Raw genomic sequence first — 19,171 nt, 5'->3', positions numbered from 1 at the left:
AAAAAACACTCATTTTCGCAACAGGTATTTATTTAGCCAGAAATGTTTAATTACAATAATTAAACTAGGACTCGCTCTTGTAGAACAATATTATTATAGAACGCATAAATTGTATATGAATGCATATAAATGCACATTTGTTATCTTTGAGATAAGGATCATAAGAACAATTATTGCACAGTTAGACTGCCCAAATATCAATTATTGTTCAAGATTATAAGATATGTATATTTCTATGATTCTAAAGGTATAATTATAGGTATACAAAATAAATGTGTTCTTAATAACAATATGAGTGTGTCATAAAAATATTTGAGATTTATATGTGAAAAATTATATACTTGTGATATACATTGTCGATGCTATGCCAATACCGCAAAGTTGCAAGATAAGTGAATTGCATGCAGCATTTTTTTTTTGGTCTCATTTTACATTGTTTTTTATTGTACTTTTTTCTTTTAATACGCCTACATATCGTAGCGTGCATCTCACGCACACAAGTTTACGTATTTATAACTTTAAATTTAAAATTTTTTAGTTAAAATAATCTATTATAATTCTGATTAATAAATTTCAATTGTAAGTTCAATGGACATAAGAAGGATGGACTGTAAAGAAAGATGCGAAAAAGTAGGCACTCATATCGGCGCCTTCACATTTTTAACGGGATGCGAAGTCCATCCTTCTTTCGGGATCCAATGCAGGTTTAAACAACTTTATATTTTCACGGTTAACATGGCATCGGTAATTTATGAAAAATATTAAAAGTATCATGTAATCAAGTCAATTATTAATATCTATGACATTTGTAATTAATCTAAAAAAAAAATACAAAAGTTTAAATTAAATCTATTATGGCAAAATATTTCTTAGCATCGTAAAGAATATAAAATAGCCGTAAATTATAAATATAAGTATAAAATTAATAAAATATGTATCAGTAATTTTGATTTTAGATTATTCTCTACATAAAATAGTATTATCTATACATCTGAAAAGCAATACTTGATCATGAATATAAATTTTGCTAACAATTACATATAATATTCAAAATTTTCTTTTATCTTTAATATTATAATCTGCAAGAATAAATCTAAAACATATTTAATATTTATTAAATTTAAATACTTTATAACAATTTTTTAATTTGATCAATTTTCCAAATCTTTTCTAAATAAATGAGATGATAGATTAAGATATACAAAACAATATAAAAACTTATCGATGACACATATAATAATAATACTAATTGATATTATTTAAATCGAAATAAATGCATAAAAGATATAAAAAGAAATTAAGTACTTATGTACTCTATTAAACTATATAAACATTCAAATATTTTAACGTATTCTTTGATATGCTTTCTCACATATAAGACAGTGTTATCAGGTATATTGGTTTCTTTACTTATACCCACACACCATGTGGGTTCTTACTTGTGGGCACTGCAGTTTCCAACTGCCTTGGGGATCCTATCATTTTACGTGTACTTCCAGGTTTATGGGCACCTAATAATTAAATAATTTTATTTATCAAATAGTTACAGATAAAAAATTAATTTAATTAAATTAATATAATAAAAAAAAAATTATATATACGTATAAATAATATATAAAATTAAATACCTTCTAATAAAGATTTGATTTGCTCATCCGAGCATGCAACAGCCAAACTTTGTAGGTTTGCCTCCTTCATATCGGCTACCAATCTCTCTACTTGCAATTTTTTCTCAACAATCGCCGATTCCAAGTTAACTACTTCTAGTTTTAAAGTATCTGCATGCTGCGAAGCTAATTCAGTTGCACGTTTAGCTTGTTCTACTTCATTTTGTAAATGTTCCACTTCGCTAATTATTTTTCGTTCCATAATTTGTCGTTCATCTGTTTCGCGACTTATATTATGTTGTTCCATTGCAAGTTCTTCCATAACTAACCTATAATCATAATTATTATATATATTATATCGATTTTAACTCAACGTAAATAGAAACTCTTATAAATTATGAAAGATATGCTTGCATTTACCTAATCTTATTTTTACATTGAAGAAGTTCCGTTTCGCAATTAGCGAGCTTTGATCTAAGCAAAGTTATTTCTGATTTCAATGTTTTTTCTTGCTGTCTAACTATTTCGCTTTCTTCTTCAACATGTGCCAATTCTTTGAGCTGATAAACAATAATTTATAATTAATATTATAACATATAAATATGATTCGACAAGAAAAATTAATAAAAATTACTTGTTCCTCAATAATACGACCAGTAGATTCAATGCGATTCATTTCCTGAGAAATATAATCCATTTGATGCATTTGTTCCCTATTTTTTGTTTCCCAATATAATATTTCTGCATCAAACTGGAATAAATATATTACAATTATAATTTATTATACATTTTCGTAGACGAATTAAATTAATCTCAGGCAAAGAATTATTAAAAAAAAAAAATATTTTAAAGATTTATTAATTAAATTATAAAAGAAAACTTATTACTTTTGTTAAATCAGCTTGTTGAGCGTTAATAGTGTCCCGTTGCTTATTGACTAGTCTTATAAGTTCAACATATCGCTGAGTATACGCAACTGTTGCCATATTTTGTGCCGTAACAGAAAGTGGGTTAACAGATTGTGTAGGCACTTTTGTATCTTGAAATTCCTGTAAAAGTATATTGTAAATGTGCATGTAAAAAATCATAAATTATTTTATTATTATATAATTATAGAAATAAAACCTGAATAAGATTTCTTTTCAGCTTTATGGAATTACTAGAAGATGGTTGATCGTCTTTTTGCACATGAGGACTTCCACTGCCATGCACGAATTGCGATCTTCCGGGGCTGTTTAAGTTCGGTGGCGGTGGATCCCGGTAAGGTGGTAAGGTTCGTAAACCGGGCGGCGAAGCTGGACCAGGAGGCTCTCTGTAGGGTGGAACCTCACGCACTTTTTTTTGTGATAAATGCGTCGCGACTAAAAAAAAAAAAAACCACAAATTAATAACATTGTTCGGGACCGAGCGGCTAAAATAAAAAAAACCTAGCACATTTCGGGCACATAAACGTGCACATAAAGCCGAGTTAAAATTATATAAGCACAAGTATACAATTAATACATGCAATAAATAAAAAAGAACGACTCACTTTCGGCATTGGTTCCTCGTGTAGGTGACTGTGCTGGTTTTTGTACATTTTTTCGAACGTTTAAATCTTTATTTTTCAAATGTGGTGTCGGCTGAACTACAGCCACATTATTTTCCATTTGAATCTAAAATAAAATTAGTTGTACATATTTAAATGGAAAAATTTAATTATAAAAAATATGCTTTATATATATTTTTTTTTTACAAAAAATATTATCGTAATTACCTCTGTACTGCCTTCTGTAATACCTCCGTGAAGCCCACTAAATGTAAGAGATTTTCTAGTATCTCTATTTCTTTCCAATCCTCCTGGCATGTCATCAAAATCCGAACTTTGTGTAATTGACACATTTTTACTATCATCTTGCATGCCAGCAGTACCAGTTCCTTGCTCTGGCAATGAAATTGGTAATCCATTTGCACGCGATGAATATGTCCGCGACGGTAATGCGTTCGTTTTATTATTTTCCGATGTTGAACGTCTCAGAATTAATTGTACTTCCGAAGAATACTCGCCCCATTTCATCAAAATCTAATCCATATAAATTGTACATCAATTTTAGTCACGCGCATGCAATTATAAATACGAAATAATTATAATTATTATATAAATATAATTACGAATTATAATTACGCATGCAATTTAAATTGCGAAAGAAATTATAAGCCTGTAATATCTAAACACGCCGTTTAGAAAATATGCTCTACCTTAAGAGGATTTTCGTAAGGGGCCAGTAAACGCTCGTTGGTTCGCCAACGTTCCACCAAAGTAAATCTACCTGTCTGAGCTGTGGCGTGAGCAAGAGCATACACCACATCCTACAAACAACGTGTCGTTAGTAACAGCTTTTAAAAATAGCCATAATTAAAGTATTTAATAAAATATAAAAAAAAAAGAAAATTGCGATTGTAACTTTCACAGCGTACCGCCGTACAGTTATTAATTATCTGTTTTCTAAATTTATCAGCGTTATTCTTCTTTTTATATAATGTATAAAAAGCTGTGTAAAAATAACAGCTGTGTATACGTGTGCATGCACGCGCACACGTCTGAAGCTGCAACATAATAGAATGACGCAAACTCTAATATATGCACATACTTGACAGGTGGTGGTCTCGGTAACGCCACATACAATACGTTGAATTCCCTCCACCCACACCTTCAGCTCCATCATGCTAACGAGACCGGGTCAAAATTTAATTTCTCACATCGCAGGTGCAATCAGCTCGCGTCGAGAAACATTGGTTGTCCCTCGTCCCCATGCAATCGCGGCCATAACCTCACGACCGTCCGCGTACGTCCCGAATAATATTCTCAATATCAGACACCGTCAATCCGTTTCTCTATGGCCATTCGGCTACCGCACGAGGGTGTAACGGCTGTGACGAGCGTAACGTTCACTTCTAATGGGGCTTTTAATTTCACTTTGACTTCCGATCAGAGAGCCCAACTCGGAATCGCGGCTTCCACGCGTACAGACGCAGAGGCTCGTCCGTGTGAAGCCAGCGCTTCGGCTGCCGTCGGATAAAGAAAAAAGCCCAGAACTATACACTGCCTATCCTCCTCTTTCGCGGCGTCGCCGGCAGTTATCGCAGATACGCTTCTCGGCAAAATCGGCGAGTTATGAGAATAGAGCAGCCATATATACTCTCTTTTTTTGCGGCTACAATCGGTGTTGTACAATCGTACTCATCGTGGTAGCCCACTTAATCTCGATACCTTCATCTCGTCGAAGAGATCAATTGCGTATAATGTTTAATTAAAAATTTAATTTAATTTAAACTTAACAGTAAAATAAAAAGAGTTTGTAATAATTGTAATTTATATTATGTTTTTTAATTTATATTACACTCTATCAAAGCGTATCCCGACAGTGTATAGCTCTGACCCTTTTTTCTATCCGACGGCTGCCGAAGCGCTGGCTTCACACGGACAAGCCTCTGCGTCTGTACGCGTGGAAGCCGCAATTCCGAGTTGGGCTCTCTGCTTCCGATGTATAAATTACCGAGATGACAGATACGCTACGATGGCGACACAGCACGCGGACGGCGGTTGCGTTAAACGAGCACTGCATGTGTAACATACATACATTGAAAACTGGAACTTCGAGTTACATACACAAATAATCGATTGATAAAATCGTAATACGATGTTTCTTATTTTTCAATACATATAAAAATTCTTTTAATTAAGTATTATGTAGTTTCACAATTTTGTTGAGCTTAAACATAGACGTTTGAATATTTTATAATTGTGATATAAATTCGGCAATGCAGGAGTCTTTTCTTTTTGAAGCTTGCATTTGTGTTCCTCGTAAATACAGAATAAATATTGATAAAACAAATATCTTACTTGCTATTTAAAAAATAAAGGAAAAATTACCGCAAGACAATTACAAAAAAAAAAGAATAAAGTGGTTTTCCATCAGAGGAAATTTTTATTTTCGTATATACATAAAGAAAAAAGGATGTCATATGTATAAAGAATTACTTCTTGGGTTTCTTGTCCTTTGCAACTTTAGTCACCTCGTCGGGATTCTCTGACGCATCTTTAACGCGTTTGGCACGAATGCCGACTAATCGCGCGTCAGCTCGTGCTTTACGAAGGGTTACATATGCTGAGAATTTATTTTCATCTTCGGTTACAGGACGAGCCTTTGCCTTGGCAGGTGCTTGATGTCGAATGGGCATGGGATCACCCTTGATCTGAACCGCAAGTTTTCTCTCCTCCTCGGTTGCATCACCCTTCTTCGGCTAAAATTAAAAATAAAATTAATTAAAACAAATATATAACAGAAATAGTATATTTTTCTTGAATTAATAAAATCGTAAGTCTTAACGTAAAATATCTTCTGCAGATCAATGAAGTAACTTGAAATATCATACCTTCTTCTCGTTTACAGGGAACAGAATTAATTTAGCTTTATATTCTTTCAAGCGCTGAGCATTCGTTTGCAAAGACTCAATAGATTTATTGCGACGACGAGGATCGACCGCAATTCCGATCGTTTTAGCGAATCTCCTGTTTAAACCGCTAGCTTTCAGTTCGGCGAGGGTGAAGCCTTTACCGGCGCGAACCTTGGTATGGTAGCGGAATGTTGGGCAATGCACAATCGGTCTCAAAAGATTTACAGGCCTGAAAAAAATGTAAATAATAATTAACTACTAAAAGAGATAAATTTCATTGCTTATATTAAATTATTTAATTTAATATAAATATTTAATTTAATTTTTAAATATTAATTTAATTATATTAAATTATTTAATTTAATATAAATATTTAATTTAATTTTTTAATTATTAATTTAATTATATTAAATTATTTAATTTAATATAAATACATATATTAAGTTAAAAATAAAATTTAGAAATATTAATTGTTAATACAATACAGGTATTTTATATAAGTATATACCTAGGGGCAACGGCTCGTGCTTTTTTGACACGTTTTTGCTTTCGACGGATCTTCCGTGCGGGCTGGTTAAACCAAGTCTTCACGTATCGTTGCCAATCCTTATGGAAATGGCCATTTGGAATCATATTATTTCCCTTACCCATGATTGATGTTTAATATCTGCAACAAAGTCGAAATATTTATCTGTACACCATACGTGTGACTAAATATTAAATATTTCTCTTAATAAAACACAGCGTAATCTACACATTTTATTACGAGACGCGAGAGGTTAAGTATTTGTAACTGTTCACTCCACGAAATTAAACATATATATAACCAAATCACATGTGTCGCAGCATTGTAGACAGCTGTATTAAATTATTAATGTGATATATTTAAATAAAATTTAAATTAAAAAAAAAGGAAAAAGAACTAAAACGGAGCAGTACAAGAAAATAAATGTCCATCGACGACAGTCTTCAAATTCTAACCTCTTTTTCGTGGTCTTAACCGATCACAAATAAAAAATAATTATCTCGTTAGAATTACATATATCGAACAAGCGCAATAGAAGACAGAAAATTATTTTCTCGTCGTTATATATCTCATAAAATATACGATGATGATATTCCGAATAGATTAAAATCCTGAAACCCTCACTCACCAACTCACGGACGCGAGACGAACCGGAAAAAGATCATGGAACCGGCGGAAGTGGAACATTTTAGAATAGAAAATTTTTCGTTACGCAGAAACGAGATAGCTCGCTGCGTTTCTCAGGTATGGTAATTATGTTATTAATATTTGAGAATATTTAACGTCCCGGTAAAAGGAATAAAAGAAATATTAACAATTGTTCTTAATCCACAAGCAGTAATTTACCTGCAGTTGTACAGAGAAGTGGCAGCGCTCTCGTCTTGAAAGCTATTGGTTATGTGGAACGCGCGTACCGTTTCGTCTCGTTTTGTTTACAGGAGAAAAATGGCTTTTACGATGCAATGTGCACCTCATTCCCTTAAATTGATGTCACGATGCAAGACGCGAAGGTTGTTAAATAATTTCTTTCATCAGTCGTTTCAACTGTCGTCTACTAACGCACCACTGGTATTTTTGTTGAAATGTTTATCTCGTTGGTTTTTACACAAGACCGTTCGAACATTAAATTTGATTTTATTTATACATTAATGACTGCAACGGAAGTATTTATTGTTACTACGTTATAGTAAATTATATTAATCGAGTTTTAAATAATTGTATTTCACTTTGAATGCCATTGTTCATTAGAATATTGTCTTTCAGAGTTCAAGTTTTCCAGATATCTGTTCGTCAGACATGAAGAAGGAGATGGAGAAATACTGGAGGGATAAAGTTAATCTCTATGATTTAAATGCTAATGCCAAAGATAAATTTTATGTTCTCTCTATGTTTCCATATCCATCTGGTGCTTTGCATATGGGTCATGTGCGAGTTTATACAATAAGTGACACTGTAGCTAGATTTTATAGACTAAAAGGTAGGTGTCTATTCTAGATTCAACAAACAGATATATAGATGAAACATAATAAATTTTATAATTTAGGTAAAAATGTAATTCATCCAATGGGTTGGGATGCTTTTGGATTACCAGCAGAAAATGCTGCCATTGAAAGAGAAACTGATCCTGCTGTATGGACAAGTAAAAATATTATGACAATGAGAGATCAATTAAAGATGTTAAATTATTATTTTGATTGGGACAGAGAATTTGCAACCTGTGATCCAGATTATTACAAGTGGACTCAAGAATTGTTTTTAAAGTTATTTGACAAAGGCTTAGCCTATCAGAAGGAAGCTTATGTTAACTGGGATCCTGTTGATCAAACTGTATTAGCAGAAGAACAAATAAATACAAATCGTCGATCCTGGAGATCTGGTGCACTTGTAGAACAAAAATTATTAAAGCAGTGGTTTATTAGAACAACCGCCTTTGCCAAGTAAGTTTAAAAATAAAATATATTTTGAGAAAGTAATATTTTCAATTAATATATTAATTATATTGCAGGTCATTATTGGAGGGTTTAGATGATCCAACCTTGAAGGAATGGAGAGATATTATAAAGCTGCAAAAGCACTGGATAGGTGATTGTAATGGCATTAGTATCGATTTCAAATTAATATCTGAAATTCCCGACTTTCCAAAGATATTAAATATATGGTTTGACATGCCAGAATTTGTGGAATATGCAAAGTTTGTTGCTATATCTCCACAGAGTGTTTTAAATCGTAAAGAATATACATATGATATAGACGTCGGAATAAAAGGTTTAAATGCAAAAGTAATAAATCCATTTTCCGGTAAAGAGTTGCCGATATTTATCACTGACAAAGTTATCTATCCACCGTGGAGAGATACTCGCTTAGGTATTCCTTCGGCATCCATGGACGATTTAAAATTTTCAGAGTTAGTTGGAATACCATTTTCTCGGCATTCGATACGTAGCTATGAACAGCAACAACAAAAACTGTCTGAAATAATTCAGAAAGCTAAAGAATGGGAAATAGGCGGATATCCAGTAAGTTCGAGATTGAGAGATTGGTTAATCTCTAGACAAAGGTATTGGGGCACACCTATACCTATTATTCATTGCATAAATTGCGGCGCGCAACCTGTACCTCGCGATCAGCTCCCTGTGACATTACCAAAAATGACGCATTTAGGTTCGAAAAAAAAATTTTCGATACACGACGCAAAAGATTGGTTACAGACGAAGTGTCCGAAGTGCGGAGGAGAAGCGACTAGAGAAGCCGATACAATGGACACATTTGTAGACAGTAGCTGGTACTTTTTAAGATTTATAGATCCTAAAAATACGCAGGAAATGTTTTCTGTAAAAAAAGTTCAGACAGATTTCCCCGTCGATCTCTACGTAGGTGGAAAAGAACATGGTATAATATATCTTTATTATTATTTTTTTTTTCTTTGACGTTTATATTTCTAATTAAAATATTTTTTAAAACGTTTTTTTCAGCCGTGCTCCATTTATACTTCGCCCGGTTTATGAGTCACTTTTTGCACTCCGAAGGGCTTTTGCCGTGCCGAGAACCATTTAGACAGCTTCTCGTACAAGGAGTAGTAATGGGTAAAACGTATCAAGTTATAAGCACTGGTAAATACGTGCCAGAAAGTGAAACAATAATGGAAGGAAACGAATGTAAAACGAAGTCCGGAGAACTTGTTTCTAGTCATTGGGAAAAAATGTCAAAATCGAAGTATAATGGAGTCGATCCTTTTAATCTGTTGAATAAATATGGAATAGATGCGACAAGATTATTAATATTGGGCGATGTTGCTCCAACGTCTACTAGGAATTGGTCAGAAAAGAGTAAGTTTTTAAAAAGTTAACTATTTAAATTATTATGATAATTAAAGAGATTACGTTTTTTTTGTACTAAAAAATATTCTCACACGGTCGCCCTATTTCTATCATTTAAAGTAATGTACTTATCTCTTGATTTATATTATGTTTCAGCTATTACAGGTATAAATAATTGGCAAAACCGTCTTTGGAAACTTATTAAACTATTTAAAGATGAACGTGAAAAAATATCTATCGAGGAACTCAAAAGCGAACCGACCGATTCTAAATATATTGAAGATAATGCATATATGTTTGACAGTCGAAATTATTTTCTTAAAAATGTGACTTTTAATATAGTAGAATCGCAGCAACTTAGTGTAGCAATATCTCGAATGCAAGGTCTTACGAACAGGTAAATAATTACGATATGTTTAACAATGTTAATTTTAATATTTGAATATAAATAAAATAAATTTGTAATTGTAGTTTGCAAAAAGTTGGCATAGAGTGTAAAAGAAAGAGTCGCGAGTACGAACGAGCATTAGCTGTTCAAATTATAATGCTCGCTCCATTTGCTCCACATTTTGCTTCCGAATTATGGGCTATTTTTTGTTCTATAAAGCATCATCTTATAAGTGATACGGAAGTAGATTTAAACAAATGTCTGTTCGAACAAAAATGGCCAGATATCGACATGGATTATAATCTTGTACTGCACGTTTACGTAAGTACATATGTACATTTAATTTTACACACACACACATGCACATATATTTCAATATCATAAAAATATAAGTATATAAAAAATAGGCTAAAATTTTTTTATATTTTTATATAAATTTTTTTTTTTTAATTCGTTGTATTAATAAACCATATACATTTTAGGTAAATAAAAGAGATTTTCTTAAAATGAAAATTCCTCGATGTAAGTTGGATCTAATGACTGCAGACACCGTATTGGAATATGTGATTCTTAATCCATATTATCAAAAGTATTCGTATAATAAAAACATTGTGGCAGTTAATTTTCAATCAAAGAAAGGCTGTGATGCATCATTGTACATAACCATGGAAAAACAAAAGGAGGATTAAATGAAAGATAAGCATTATGGTATTTTGTATATATATAAGTATATATAAGTAAGATATTACTAGAAGTTATATATTATGCAGAATTATTCATTACACAAAGTTTTAAGTTTTGAACTAAAACTTTGTCACATAATTGTTGCTTACCCAATATCATATTCTCCTTCATATCCATTATGTGGGATAGTTTTCAAGAATTTTATATATTCTGTAGGAAGATTATTTTCCTCAGCCCCTTTCAATATCATACTTCTATATAAAATAATTGAGGAACATTTTTTTATTTAAAAAAAAAAAAAAAAAAAAAAATTAAAAATGTAAATAATTCTAATCAAATTATTATAATTTCTTTTGTATTGTAAATGGTTACATACAGGTATAATGGTGAGGGCCTTTTATCCACTGGATAGTCTTCTGGCTTTATATATTCTTTTGGATTATTACACTGCTGATATACTCTGCATTTTAGAGTTTTTCCGGTAGGTGTTTCAACATTTACTGACATTGCATGGTATAAATTATCTTGAACACCTTCTTGGTTGTCTAATGTAGCTAAATTAGAATTATCCAATTCCCAAACAACACCCCAGACAATTGAGTCTTCTGATTCTACAATTGTTGCAGATGTTCCACACCATCGTTTAGAATATCGATTAAAATCCAATCTGAAATTCTATAATAAAAGCATATACTTTGCATACTTAAATAAGTTTATATTACGCGCAACAAGCTTAACATAAAAAGATCCCTAATTTACATTTAAAAGCAGGAAAGTTTGAAAAGCCAATAATCACTCAGCATATATTTCGCAAAATTATTATTAACAAAATTTTCGTACGCTCTCGTCATTTACCTTTATGTAACCGATGTCTCTCATTATAGCAGTCGGATTTTTTAACCATATTCTCTTGGAGAACAGATTGCTCCCGTAAGCAAAATACAGAAACGCGTTGGACATTTTAAAAAGGAGATTACTTTAATCGCACTGCAAACTCGTTACGAGATAGGGAAATTAATTAAATAAATAGCCAAGCGAACGGCTGTATCGTTCGGCACGACTTAGTATCGAATGCAATTCGAAAAGACGCGTGATATCCGTAAACATTTGCACTGGCGTATCCACCAATATCTACGAGAGATAAGGTATCTCGTGTGCGCGACGTCAGGTCGTTGTTAATGATAACTCCCGCGGGGGACGTGAAAGCGTTCCGAGCGCGAGAAGCGCGCTCCCCCGCGCCTCCGTCCCGTCCCGCGCTAGCGCTGCTTCGGCACCCATCGTTCGCTGTCGTTTGCCGACTTTTGCCGGTGACAACTGTCCGTCATCTGCCCGAGGGTTCACCTGCCCGAACAGTCTTCCCGGTTCCCGTCGAAACACCCGTACGGCGCGAATTTGTGACTCTTGGCAATCGGCTCGACGCGCGTCCGACTCAGCACGGCCGCAACCTGGTGACCCGGAGCCTCGGCCGCTTCTGCCGTTTATTTTCTCCCTTTTCCCCTCGCGCTCACCACCGTGGCGGTCGTCCTCGCGGACCGACCGCGCGGCACACTTCGTGGCGGCACTCGAAGTGCTCCACGAACACGGGACGGCTCGTGGGACAATGCCGCGGGAGTAGCGCGTGGCGGCGTTTTCTTCCATATAACCTAGAGCTGTAAATCGCGCGGAGGTAAGACGGCACGCGCGAGTACGTGGACAGCCGCGTTCCCGTATGTCTTCCCTCGGTCGCTCCGCCAGCGCGTTCGCCGATGCTCCCGGATCGTCGAACACCGTGCCGGGCGCGTCTCGTCTTTTAATTCTTATCTTTTTATCTTGCCGTATTTTCCTGTTACTCCTCTGGGAAATGACAAGTCTTTCCTTTTTCTTTTTTTCTTTATTTTCTTTAGCGCGAAAAATTACGAGGCTTTTAAGGAATGGCTATGTGTATTTTCGACTTTTAACTTCTACTTTTATTTATTTGCTGGAGTGAACGAGGGAAGCACAAATATATATGTTAAAATCAGAAATTTTTCGGAGTAGAAATATTCTCCGCGAAATTATATCGTTTTGTACTAAAGTGATTTGTTTTCGTGTTTATTGAATTTATTGGCAAAAGAGTGAATTGTTTTTTAATTTTCTTGGTGTATGTTGTGTCACACAGACATGCCACCGACGAAGAAGGGAGACTTGGATAAACTAGCATGGGCATGGGTAGAAGGCGTCAGTTTAGACGAGATTGAGCAAATACATTTAGAAGCTGCATATAGAATTGGATTAAAGAACTGCAGAAATTGCAAGTAAGTTGAAATTAAATTTTGCCGTGTAAAATTTGAATGTATTAATTTGTTTATTAAGTTGTTATTATTAAGTTGTAATAAATAATTTTTATAAATATGTATTTTAATCGAAATATATTGTCTGCTTGTTTCAGACGTAATTGCACATATAATCCTCAATGTCTGACCGGTTTAGGGGAAGAAAAATATATTAAGTCCCAGCCAGTTGAGGTCGTGTCTTTAGAAAGTTCCTTAACTGAGTTACGTGATCCGACGCAATATGTTGGTTTAAAAAATCTAGGTGCTACTTGCTATGTTAATAGCTTAATTCAAATGTGGTTTCACAATGAAGATATGAGGTATTTATTAGTTGAAATTGAATCTCTTGTAGATATCGAGTGTTGTCTTAATTTAATGTGGAATCTAATAAATTTTTCATATATTTAAACAGGAGAATAATATATAAATGGGATATTACGGAGGATCCGGAGGAGAAGGAAGCTTTGTACCAGTCTAAGAAAGCAGAAACTTCCTACCATCCAGTAACCGCCGTTGGACAATTGCAATATATTTTTGCAATGATGCAATTCGGCAATCGGAGTCTTCTCGATCCAATCAATCTCGCTATCGCGTTATCCTTGGATACCAGGACACAGCAAGACGCACAGGAATTTTCTAAGCTTCTATTGTGCCATATCGAAGGAAAGCTACAGCAAAATTCAGAACTGAAGCTGATGCTGCAGAGGCTGACTCAGGGGAAATACAGCTATATCAATCGGTGGGTTTTCTGAAGTGGAACAATGAGAATTATCCTAAACGATGATGATGCTGATGATCATGACGATGACAACATGGTAGGACACGTTGCTCGCTACGACTGGCGCGACCAACTGATCCGGCGAAGAGAGAAATCATTTTTAAGTGGATAATTAGAATTTTATGTTTGATGCAGTTGCTCCACATGCAGCACTGAGTATCCAACGTCCACCACATTCTATGAGTTGGATCTGCAGCTAGCGGCAACTTTAAAAGAAGCAATCGACAATTATTTGTCAGAGGAACAACTGACCGGAGCGAACCAATATCATTGTGTTACATGCAATGATAAAAAGGACGCCAGACGATTCATACGACTGGAGTCCCTTCCAGAGACTTTGAATATTCAACTAATGCGCTTCGTATTTCACAGGTGAGTTTTAGGCTTTGTGAAATTAACGATAGTAATAAACTTGATTTATCCGAAATAATGGCGCAGTTACTTATAACAGAGATTCCGGACAGAAGAAAAAGTTAAATTCGTATATTCAGTTTCCCGAAGACCTCGATATGTCGGAATATGTTGGGGGTCAACCTCAAACTCATCTATACAGTCTGGTCGCTGTATTGAGCCACAAAGGTCCCTCTGCACATTCTGGGCATTACATTGCGAATATATGTAATTCAAGCGGGGAGTGGTATCAATTTAGCGATGATAAAGTTGAAAAAATGCAGAATAAACGAATCGAGGATGGCGTAATTGGTAATTACTTTTTTTTATCAGATAAATTATTAAATGAAAAATTTAATAAATTACATGAATATTCTCGCGTACAAAAAGTCAGATATTCGATATTTTTCTGTTATTTTTGTACATAGATAAATCAATAAAACGTGGACGTGTTCCAAAAGGATTTTTGTCATCCAATACAGCTTATATGTTGGTTTATAAAAAATTAACTATAGATGTACGAACAAATGGTGCAAAAAAAGTTAAATTGAAGAAACATGATACCGAAATAAATACTTCCAGTGATACTATTATCTTTGAGAAACTCACAGTTAAGGAAAGAGCGGATAAAACCGAAGATGAAACACATCAGAAAAACAATATTGAAGATGTACCATTAATTCAAGAAGATCTTAATAATATATTAAAATTAAATTCAGAAAATGTAGAAACGGATGAATCTTCAACATTATCGAACAAGACTGATGCATCTCTCACAAATAAAAGTGAGGTCATAAAGACTGTCGTTAGCACGAACGGATGTAAAGACACACAAGATTCTACCTTGGAACAATTACAAAATAAAATTTACTGTCTTAAACAGCCGGTAGTGAAAATTGTTAAACTTGATTACAAACGACTGAATGGCGATGCTCATAGAGCCATGAGTTGTGGAGAACGTGATTTTTACGAAGAAGTAAGTTTTTTTTAAGTATAAACTCTTTTAAACTGCTTATATTTTGTACAGTATTTGATTAAACATATATTTTTTTGTTAATAGATGGAATTCGAGAGTTGGCAAGTAAGTAGCACGATGCGTGAACTTGTCAGACAAGAAAATATTAAACATGAATTAAGCTTGCTAGCTGCACAGCAAGAAAAGGTAAGTAATTATTAATTGTATTAACGTAAAACGTATTATACCTTTTTCTGTATATCTTTTTTCTGTTTTCAGCAAAAAGAAATTGAGGATCAAAATTCTAAACGACAATTTATAATAGATCTATATAACACAATTCATTCAATAGTATCTTGGAGTAATTATTATTATTGGATACCAACCGATTGGCTGTCGAAATTGTTGAACGGGCATTCCTCTTCAGTTGACGTTTGTCCAATCGACAATTCTACTATAATGTGCTCACATAATCGACTCGATCCATTGAAAGTTAATCGTATGAAATGCATGCCACAGTTAGCAGCTGAAATGCTTTACGATAGATATCAAGGAGGTCCGCGATTAGATCAGACATCTTTGTGTGAAATATGTGTGAAACGACGCTACAAATTACTACGTTTCAAACTAGCGCTCGAGCGAGATCACAAAGAAGTCGGAGATTTAATTCGCAAATTTAATGAACCGTAAGTTTCGTATAATTACTAAAAGTCCTACAATAAAAAAAGATAAAATAAAATAACAATAATAATAATCGTGTACGGATATTTTTTATTGTTTTAGAACCAAAACGAGTTATATAATTGGTACCGATTCGTTACGATCATGGCGAAGATTAGCTATGGAAACGTTCCAAGAAGATATAGAAGAAAAAGAGGATGATTGTCAAGATACCATCCAGGAAGAAAGTAAGAATATAGATAAAGAAAGCAACGATTGTTCGAAGGAAGTTGAGGATGATAAAGAGCACGAAGTTATTATAAATTTTAATGAAGATTTGCTGTGCGAACATAAATCTCTTAAAACAGCAGACTCCAGTAGGAAAGTGATACCACAAGAGGCATGGTTAATTCTTAAAAAATATTTTCCGGATTCGAAAGAATATACCGTCGGATCATCATCTTGTTTAATCTGCGAGGTAGATAAAGCTCTTTTATATTTATAAATAAGTTATTGAAATTATATTTAAATATCTTTTAATCGCGTTTGTCGAATTTCAGGAAAGAATGGAAAGTGCGCAAAGGGCAAAGAAGGATGACAAGATAAAGGCGAAGCAGCAGAAGGACGAGCTCACCGATTTATATTACGGAAAGAATAGGAATGAAATCTCCAAGTGCGACAATCCTGAGAAATCTTTTTACATCGTTGAGAAAGGCTTTCTGGATAGCTGGCGTTCTTTCATTCGGTGAGTCGAATTTTATATTATTTATATTACATTATTAACATGCAACAGTACTGGCATCGTGATTATATCTTCGGACAAACGTGTTTCGTGATCTCTCGTCTACTTAGATAATATTATATGAAAATTATGTTTCATATTTACGTATTTTAATTTCGATAATTTCGGGTTTTGACAATTTTCTTTTTTCTATGGTTAAAAATATAAAATTTATATTTAAATTAAATCTGAAATAAGTTTCTATTTTATGGTTGCGGTATTAAATAAATTCTGATGTTACACTGTAATCTTGACTATCGGTAACTCATGGATTTTTTTTTTTTAACCACGTTTGTCCGTCGCCATTAAGATGTCGCTAACTGTATCAAACAGTTTGTGTGTCCGTAATCTTTCACGCGTTTGTAATTGCGTAAGTTTATTCGTGATTGTGTTTCTTCTAATAACGGTTAATAATGTACACTGAAAGGTAGATATGGCGTTTGCTGCGACGAGCGGCGACGGCGGCTGGCGTACGTGACTTCTCTCTTTCTCGGCTCCGAGCACGGGAGATTTAGTAGTAGTTCCCCCCTCAGTCCTCGGTGATCGGTGTTCGGCGGTACATCTACGCACTCGCTTCGTGTGAGATTCGACGCACACCACGCCAAGATCACGTACGCTAGCCGCCGTCGCAGCATCACGAATGCCATTCCTACCGGTGAGTGTACGAGTATTACATATTAGTGAAATAGTTTGCTGAAATAAGATGCTTGAAAAGAAGCGCGTCGTAACCAACAATGGCCGTTAAACTACGATTCGTGCACGCGGAGTAAAAATAGGTAAATTCTTAAACATTCTCTAATATTTGATCTCACTTTTATCAAATCTACAGTTACTTATTCATATCTTTTTCCAAATGTTCTACATTCAAACGTAAAATTAGTATCAAGCTGTTTTTTAATTCGACGAAGAGAGATCGAATATTCTTTATAATTGTAGATTTTCTTAATTCTAACACGATTCGAATATTATTTTATTTTAACGCGCCAACCTAACCTAACATGCTGATATATTCTAAGACGATTTTAGAGAAATATCTAAAACATTTTATCGAACTACGATTTTATTTATGCAATGTAACTTCGCTCGCGCTCTGCAATTTGAGTAAAAATTCTGTCCGACTCCTGCTGTGGTCGCGAGATTTTTGCGCGAAACGCAGTGATGAGCGCTCGATCTCGCGCTCGTCGACCGTGGTCGAAACCGGTTGTCGTAAGCGTTGGAAAGGTAGGGTGGACGGGAAGGGTAGATATATCCGGGATGTATTAACGAGCTTTTCCTAATTATGAGAAAAAACTGGACCGCGCGATTAAGCTGGGCGGCAGTGGCGGGCCTCTCTCTCTCTCTTTATCTATCTCTCTTTCTCATTCACGCACTTTCATGCACACCCTCTCGTCCCTTTGCTCGTGTGGCCGTGGGGGAGGGCCGGCACGGGAGAAAACTAATTGAAACCGCTTAACGACCCGCCGGCAAATGATACATCGACCCCGACGAAGGGCCACCGGTGTCTTAATATCGTTTCGCCTTCTTCCACGGTCAAGACCGTAAATGCAATTTGGACTCCCGCTCGATCTTCTTCGAGTTTCCACTTTTCTGATATCCGTCTTTCCCTAATCTGCACTTTATTCGAGCGAGATGTTTTAGAGGCAAGCATATCTAAAGTATGCGTTTTCGTCAAGAATAAATTCGAGCTTTTCTTTTTTTTTTTTCTTTTTTAATTTGTTGGTCAAAAATAATTTTCAGTTTCATATTTCAAGTCGCTAATTACTTCAGGAATATGCGTGATGATTCGTTAACTCTATAATATTTATTTTCTTTTTATTTCTTTCTTTTTTATTTTTTTTTATTTTTTTTTCAAATAAAAGGGATTGTTCTCTAAATATTCTGGAAGTATTAGTTGTTTTTGCGACACGACTTCGCTCGAATATGATCTCGTAAACACGGGTGGGATTCTTGCGACAGTGAAAAAAAGTCTTTTAACATCCAGGACGGCATTATCTGCGCCCTCCCTTATTATACATTCTCTCATGCGGCGCGACACGTTGGCTGGACACTTCGGATTGACGGATTCAAATTCGCCAGGGCTTAAATCTCGTGGATTCAACGGTTGTGCGAGCTAAACCGGGATCAACCCTTCTCGCGGATTACACGTTTGTCGTGTCACGCGCGATTTCGGTGCGCACGGTGTACGCGTAGGGGGCATGAAAACCACGAAATAAGTGGTCGGATTCCCGTGTTAAACAAGCAGCTACGCAAATAAGGAGGATATGCTGTAACGTTCTTCTCTTCGTGCAAATGGGAATATTAGACCGTTTATATTTTTGCGCGACGAACCTTTAATAGCGTCTCGAAGCGCGATTAAA

At 34.7% G+C, this 19,171-nt stretch overlaps 5 protein-coding genes across 13 annotated transcripts in view; 2 read left to right on the top strand and 3 right to left on the bottom strand.

Annotated features, from left to right (window-relative positions):
* Nucleotides 1-12: 12 nt before the first annotated feature.
* Nucleotides 13-4,604, bottom strand: Rassf8 (ras association domain-containing protein 8). Of its 2 annotated transcripts, none has more exons than XM_070671768.1 (10): nt 4,238-4,604; nt 3,846-3,956; nt 3,364-3,669; nt 3,139-3,262; nt 2,733-2,968; nt 2,495-2,656; nt 2,242-2,358; nt 2,028-2,167; nt 1,629-1,936; nt 13-1,511 (listed from the first exon to the last, which is right to left on the bottom strand). In XM_070671768.1, the coding sequence occupies exons 1-10, from the start codon at nt 4,310-4,312 to the stop codon at nt 1,411-1,413; spliced, it is 1,680 nt and encodes a 559-aa protein (XP_070527869.1). In that variant the 5' UTR covers nt 4,313-4,604; the 3' UTR covers nt 13-1,410. The 2 variants fall into 2 exon arrangements, with proteins under 2 accessions (XP_070527869.1, XP_070527868.1); XM_070671767.1 differs by lacking the exon at nt 4,238-4,604 and adding an exon at nt 4,065-4,231.
* Nucleotides 4,605-5,552: 948 nt separating this feature from the next.
* Nucleotides 5,553-7,281, bottom strand: Rpl13 (ribosomal protein L13). Of its 3 annotated transcripts, none has more exons than XM_070672045.1 (4): nt 7,199-7,281; nt 6,553-6,711; nt 6,024-6,273; nt 5,553-5,891 (listed from the first exon to the last, which is right to left on the bottom strand). In XM_070672045.1, the coding sequence occupies exons 2-4, from the start codon at nt 6,693-6,695 to the stop codon at nt 5,625-5,627; spliced, it is 660 nt and encodes a 219-aa protein (XP_070528146.1). In that variant the 5' UTR covers nt 6,696-6,711; nt 7,199-7,281; the 3' UTR covers nt 5,553-5,624. The 3 variants fall into 3 exon arrangements, with proteins under 3 accessions (XP_070528146.1, XP_070528148.1, XP_070528149.1); XM_070672047.1 differs by lacking the exon at nt 7,199-7,281 and adding an exon at nt 7,084-7,190; XM_070672048.1 differs by lacking the exon at nt 7,199-7,281 and adding an exon at nt 7,026-7,044.
* A 78-nt stretch (nt 7,282-7,359) lies between these two features.
* Leurs-m (Leucyl-tRNA synthetase, mitochondrial) lies at nt 7,360-11,227 on the top strand. Of its 3 annotated transcripts, none has more exons than XM_070672042.1 (8): nt 7,360-7,638; nt 7,834-8,047; nt 8,114-8,507; nt 8,576-9,459; nt 9,543-9,896; nt 10,044-10,284; nt 10,359-10,596; nt 10,758-11,227. In XM_070672042.1, exons 1-8 carry the CDS (start codon nt 7,468-7,470, stop codon nt 10,962-10,964), a joined length of 2,703 nt encoding a protein of 900 aa, XP_070528143.1. In that variant the 5' UTR covers nt 7,360-7,467; the 3' UTR covers nt 10,965-11,227. The 3 variants fall into 3 exon arrangements, with proteins under 3 accessions (XP_070528143.1, XP_070528144.1, XP_070528145.1); XM_070672043.1 differs by having other exon boundaries at nt 7,382-7,580; XM_070672044.1 differs by lacking the exon at nt 7,360-7,638 and having other exon boundaries at nt 7,916-8,047; nt 8,114-8,199; nt 8,274-8,507.
* Nucleotides 10,303-12,164, bottom strand: LOC139111628 (gamma-glutamylcyclotransferase). 2 transcript variants are annotated; one of them, XM_070672049.1, is made up of 4 exons: nt 11,815-12,164; nt 11,336-11,634; nt 11,109-11,213; nt 10,303-10,915 (listed from the first exon to the last, which is right to left on the bottom strand). In XM_070672049.1, the coding sequence occupies exons 1-4, from the start codon at nt 11,917-11,919 to the stop codon at nt 10,894-10,896; spliced, it is 531 nt and encodes a 176-aa protein (XP_070528150.1). In that variant the 5' UTR covers nt 11,920-12,164; the 3' UTR covers nt 10,303-10,893. The 2 variants fall into 2 exon arrangements, with proteins under 2 accessions (XP_070528150.1, XP_070528151.1); XM_070672050.1 differs by having other exon boundaries at nt 11,109-11,169.
* LOC139111624 (ubiquitin carboxyl-terminal hydrolase 48) overlaps nt 11,347-19,171 on the top strand; it is a 49,175-nt gene continuing 41,350 nt past the window's right edge. The window contains exons 1-11 of one of the 3 annotated variants that reach the window (XM_070672040.1): nt 11,347-11,440; nt 13,097-13,232; nt 13,367-13,570; nt 13,663-13,989; nt 14,164-14,400; nt 14,480-14,730; nt 14,847-15,394; nt 15,479-15,580; nt 15,653-16,059; nt 16,157-16,511; nt 16,594-16,778. In XM_070672040.1, coding sequence (XP_070528141.1) covers nt 13,099-13,232; nt 13,367-13,570; nt 13,663-13,989; nt 14,164-14,400; nt 14,480-14,730; nt 14,847-15,394; nt 15,479-15,580; nt 15,653-16,059; nt 16,157-16,511; nt 16,594-16,778 — 2,750 coding nt within the window. In that variant the 5' untranslated portion in view covers nt 11,347-11,440; nt 13,097-13,098. Of the gene's footprint in view, nt 11,441-12,492; nt 12,626-13,096; nt 13,233-13,366; nt 13,571-13,662; nt 14,066-14,163; nt 14,401-14,479; nt 14,731-14,846; nt 15,395-15,478; nt 15,581-15,652; nt 16,060-16,156; nt 16,512-16,593; nt 16,779-19,171 lie in introns of those variants that run through there. The other 2 variants (XM_070672039.1, XM_070672041.1) reach the window with 2 other exon arrangements.

The sequence above is a fragment of the Cardiocondyla obscurior genome, linkage group LG24 (genome assembly GCF_019399895.1).
Source record: "Cardiocondyla obscurior isolate alpha-2009 linkage group LG24, Cobs3.1, whole genome shotgun sequence".
In the NCBI taxonomy this organism is placed as follows: domain Eukaryota; kingdom Metazoa; phylum Arthropoda; class Insecta; order Hymenoptera; family Formicidae; genus Cardiocondyla; species Cardiocondyla obscurior.
This window is presented reverse-complemented; position numbering and strand designations above follow the sequence as displayed.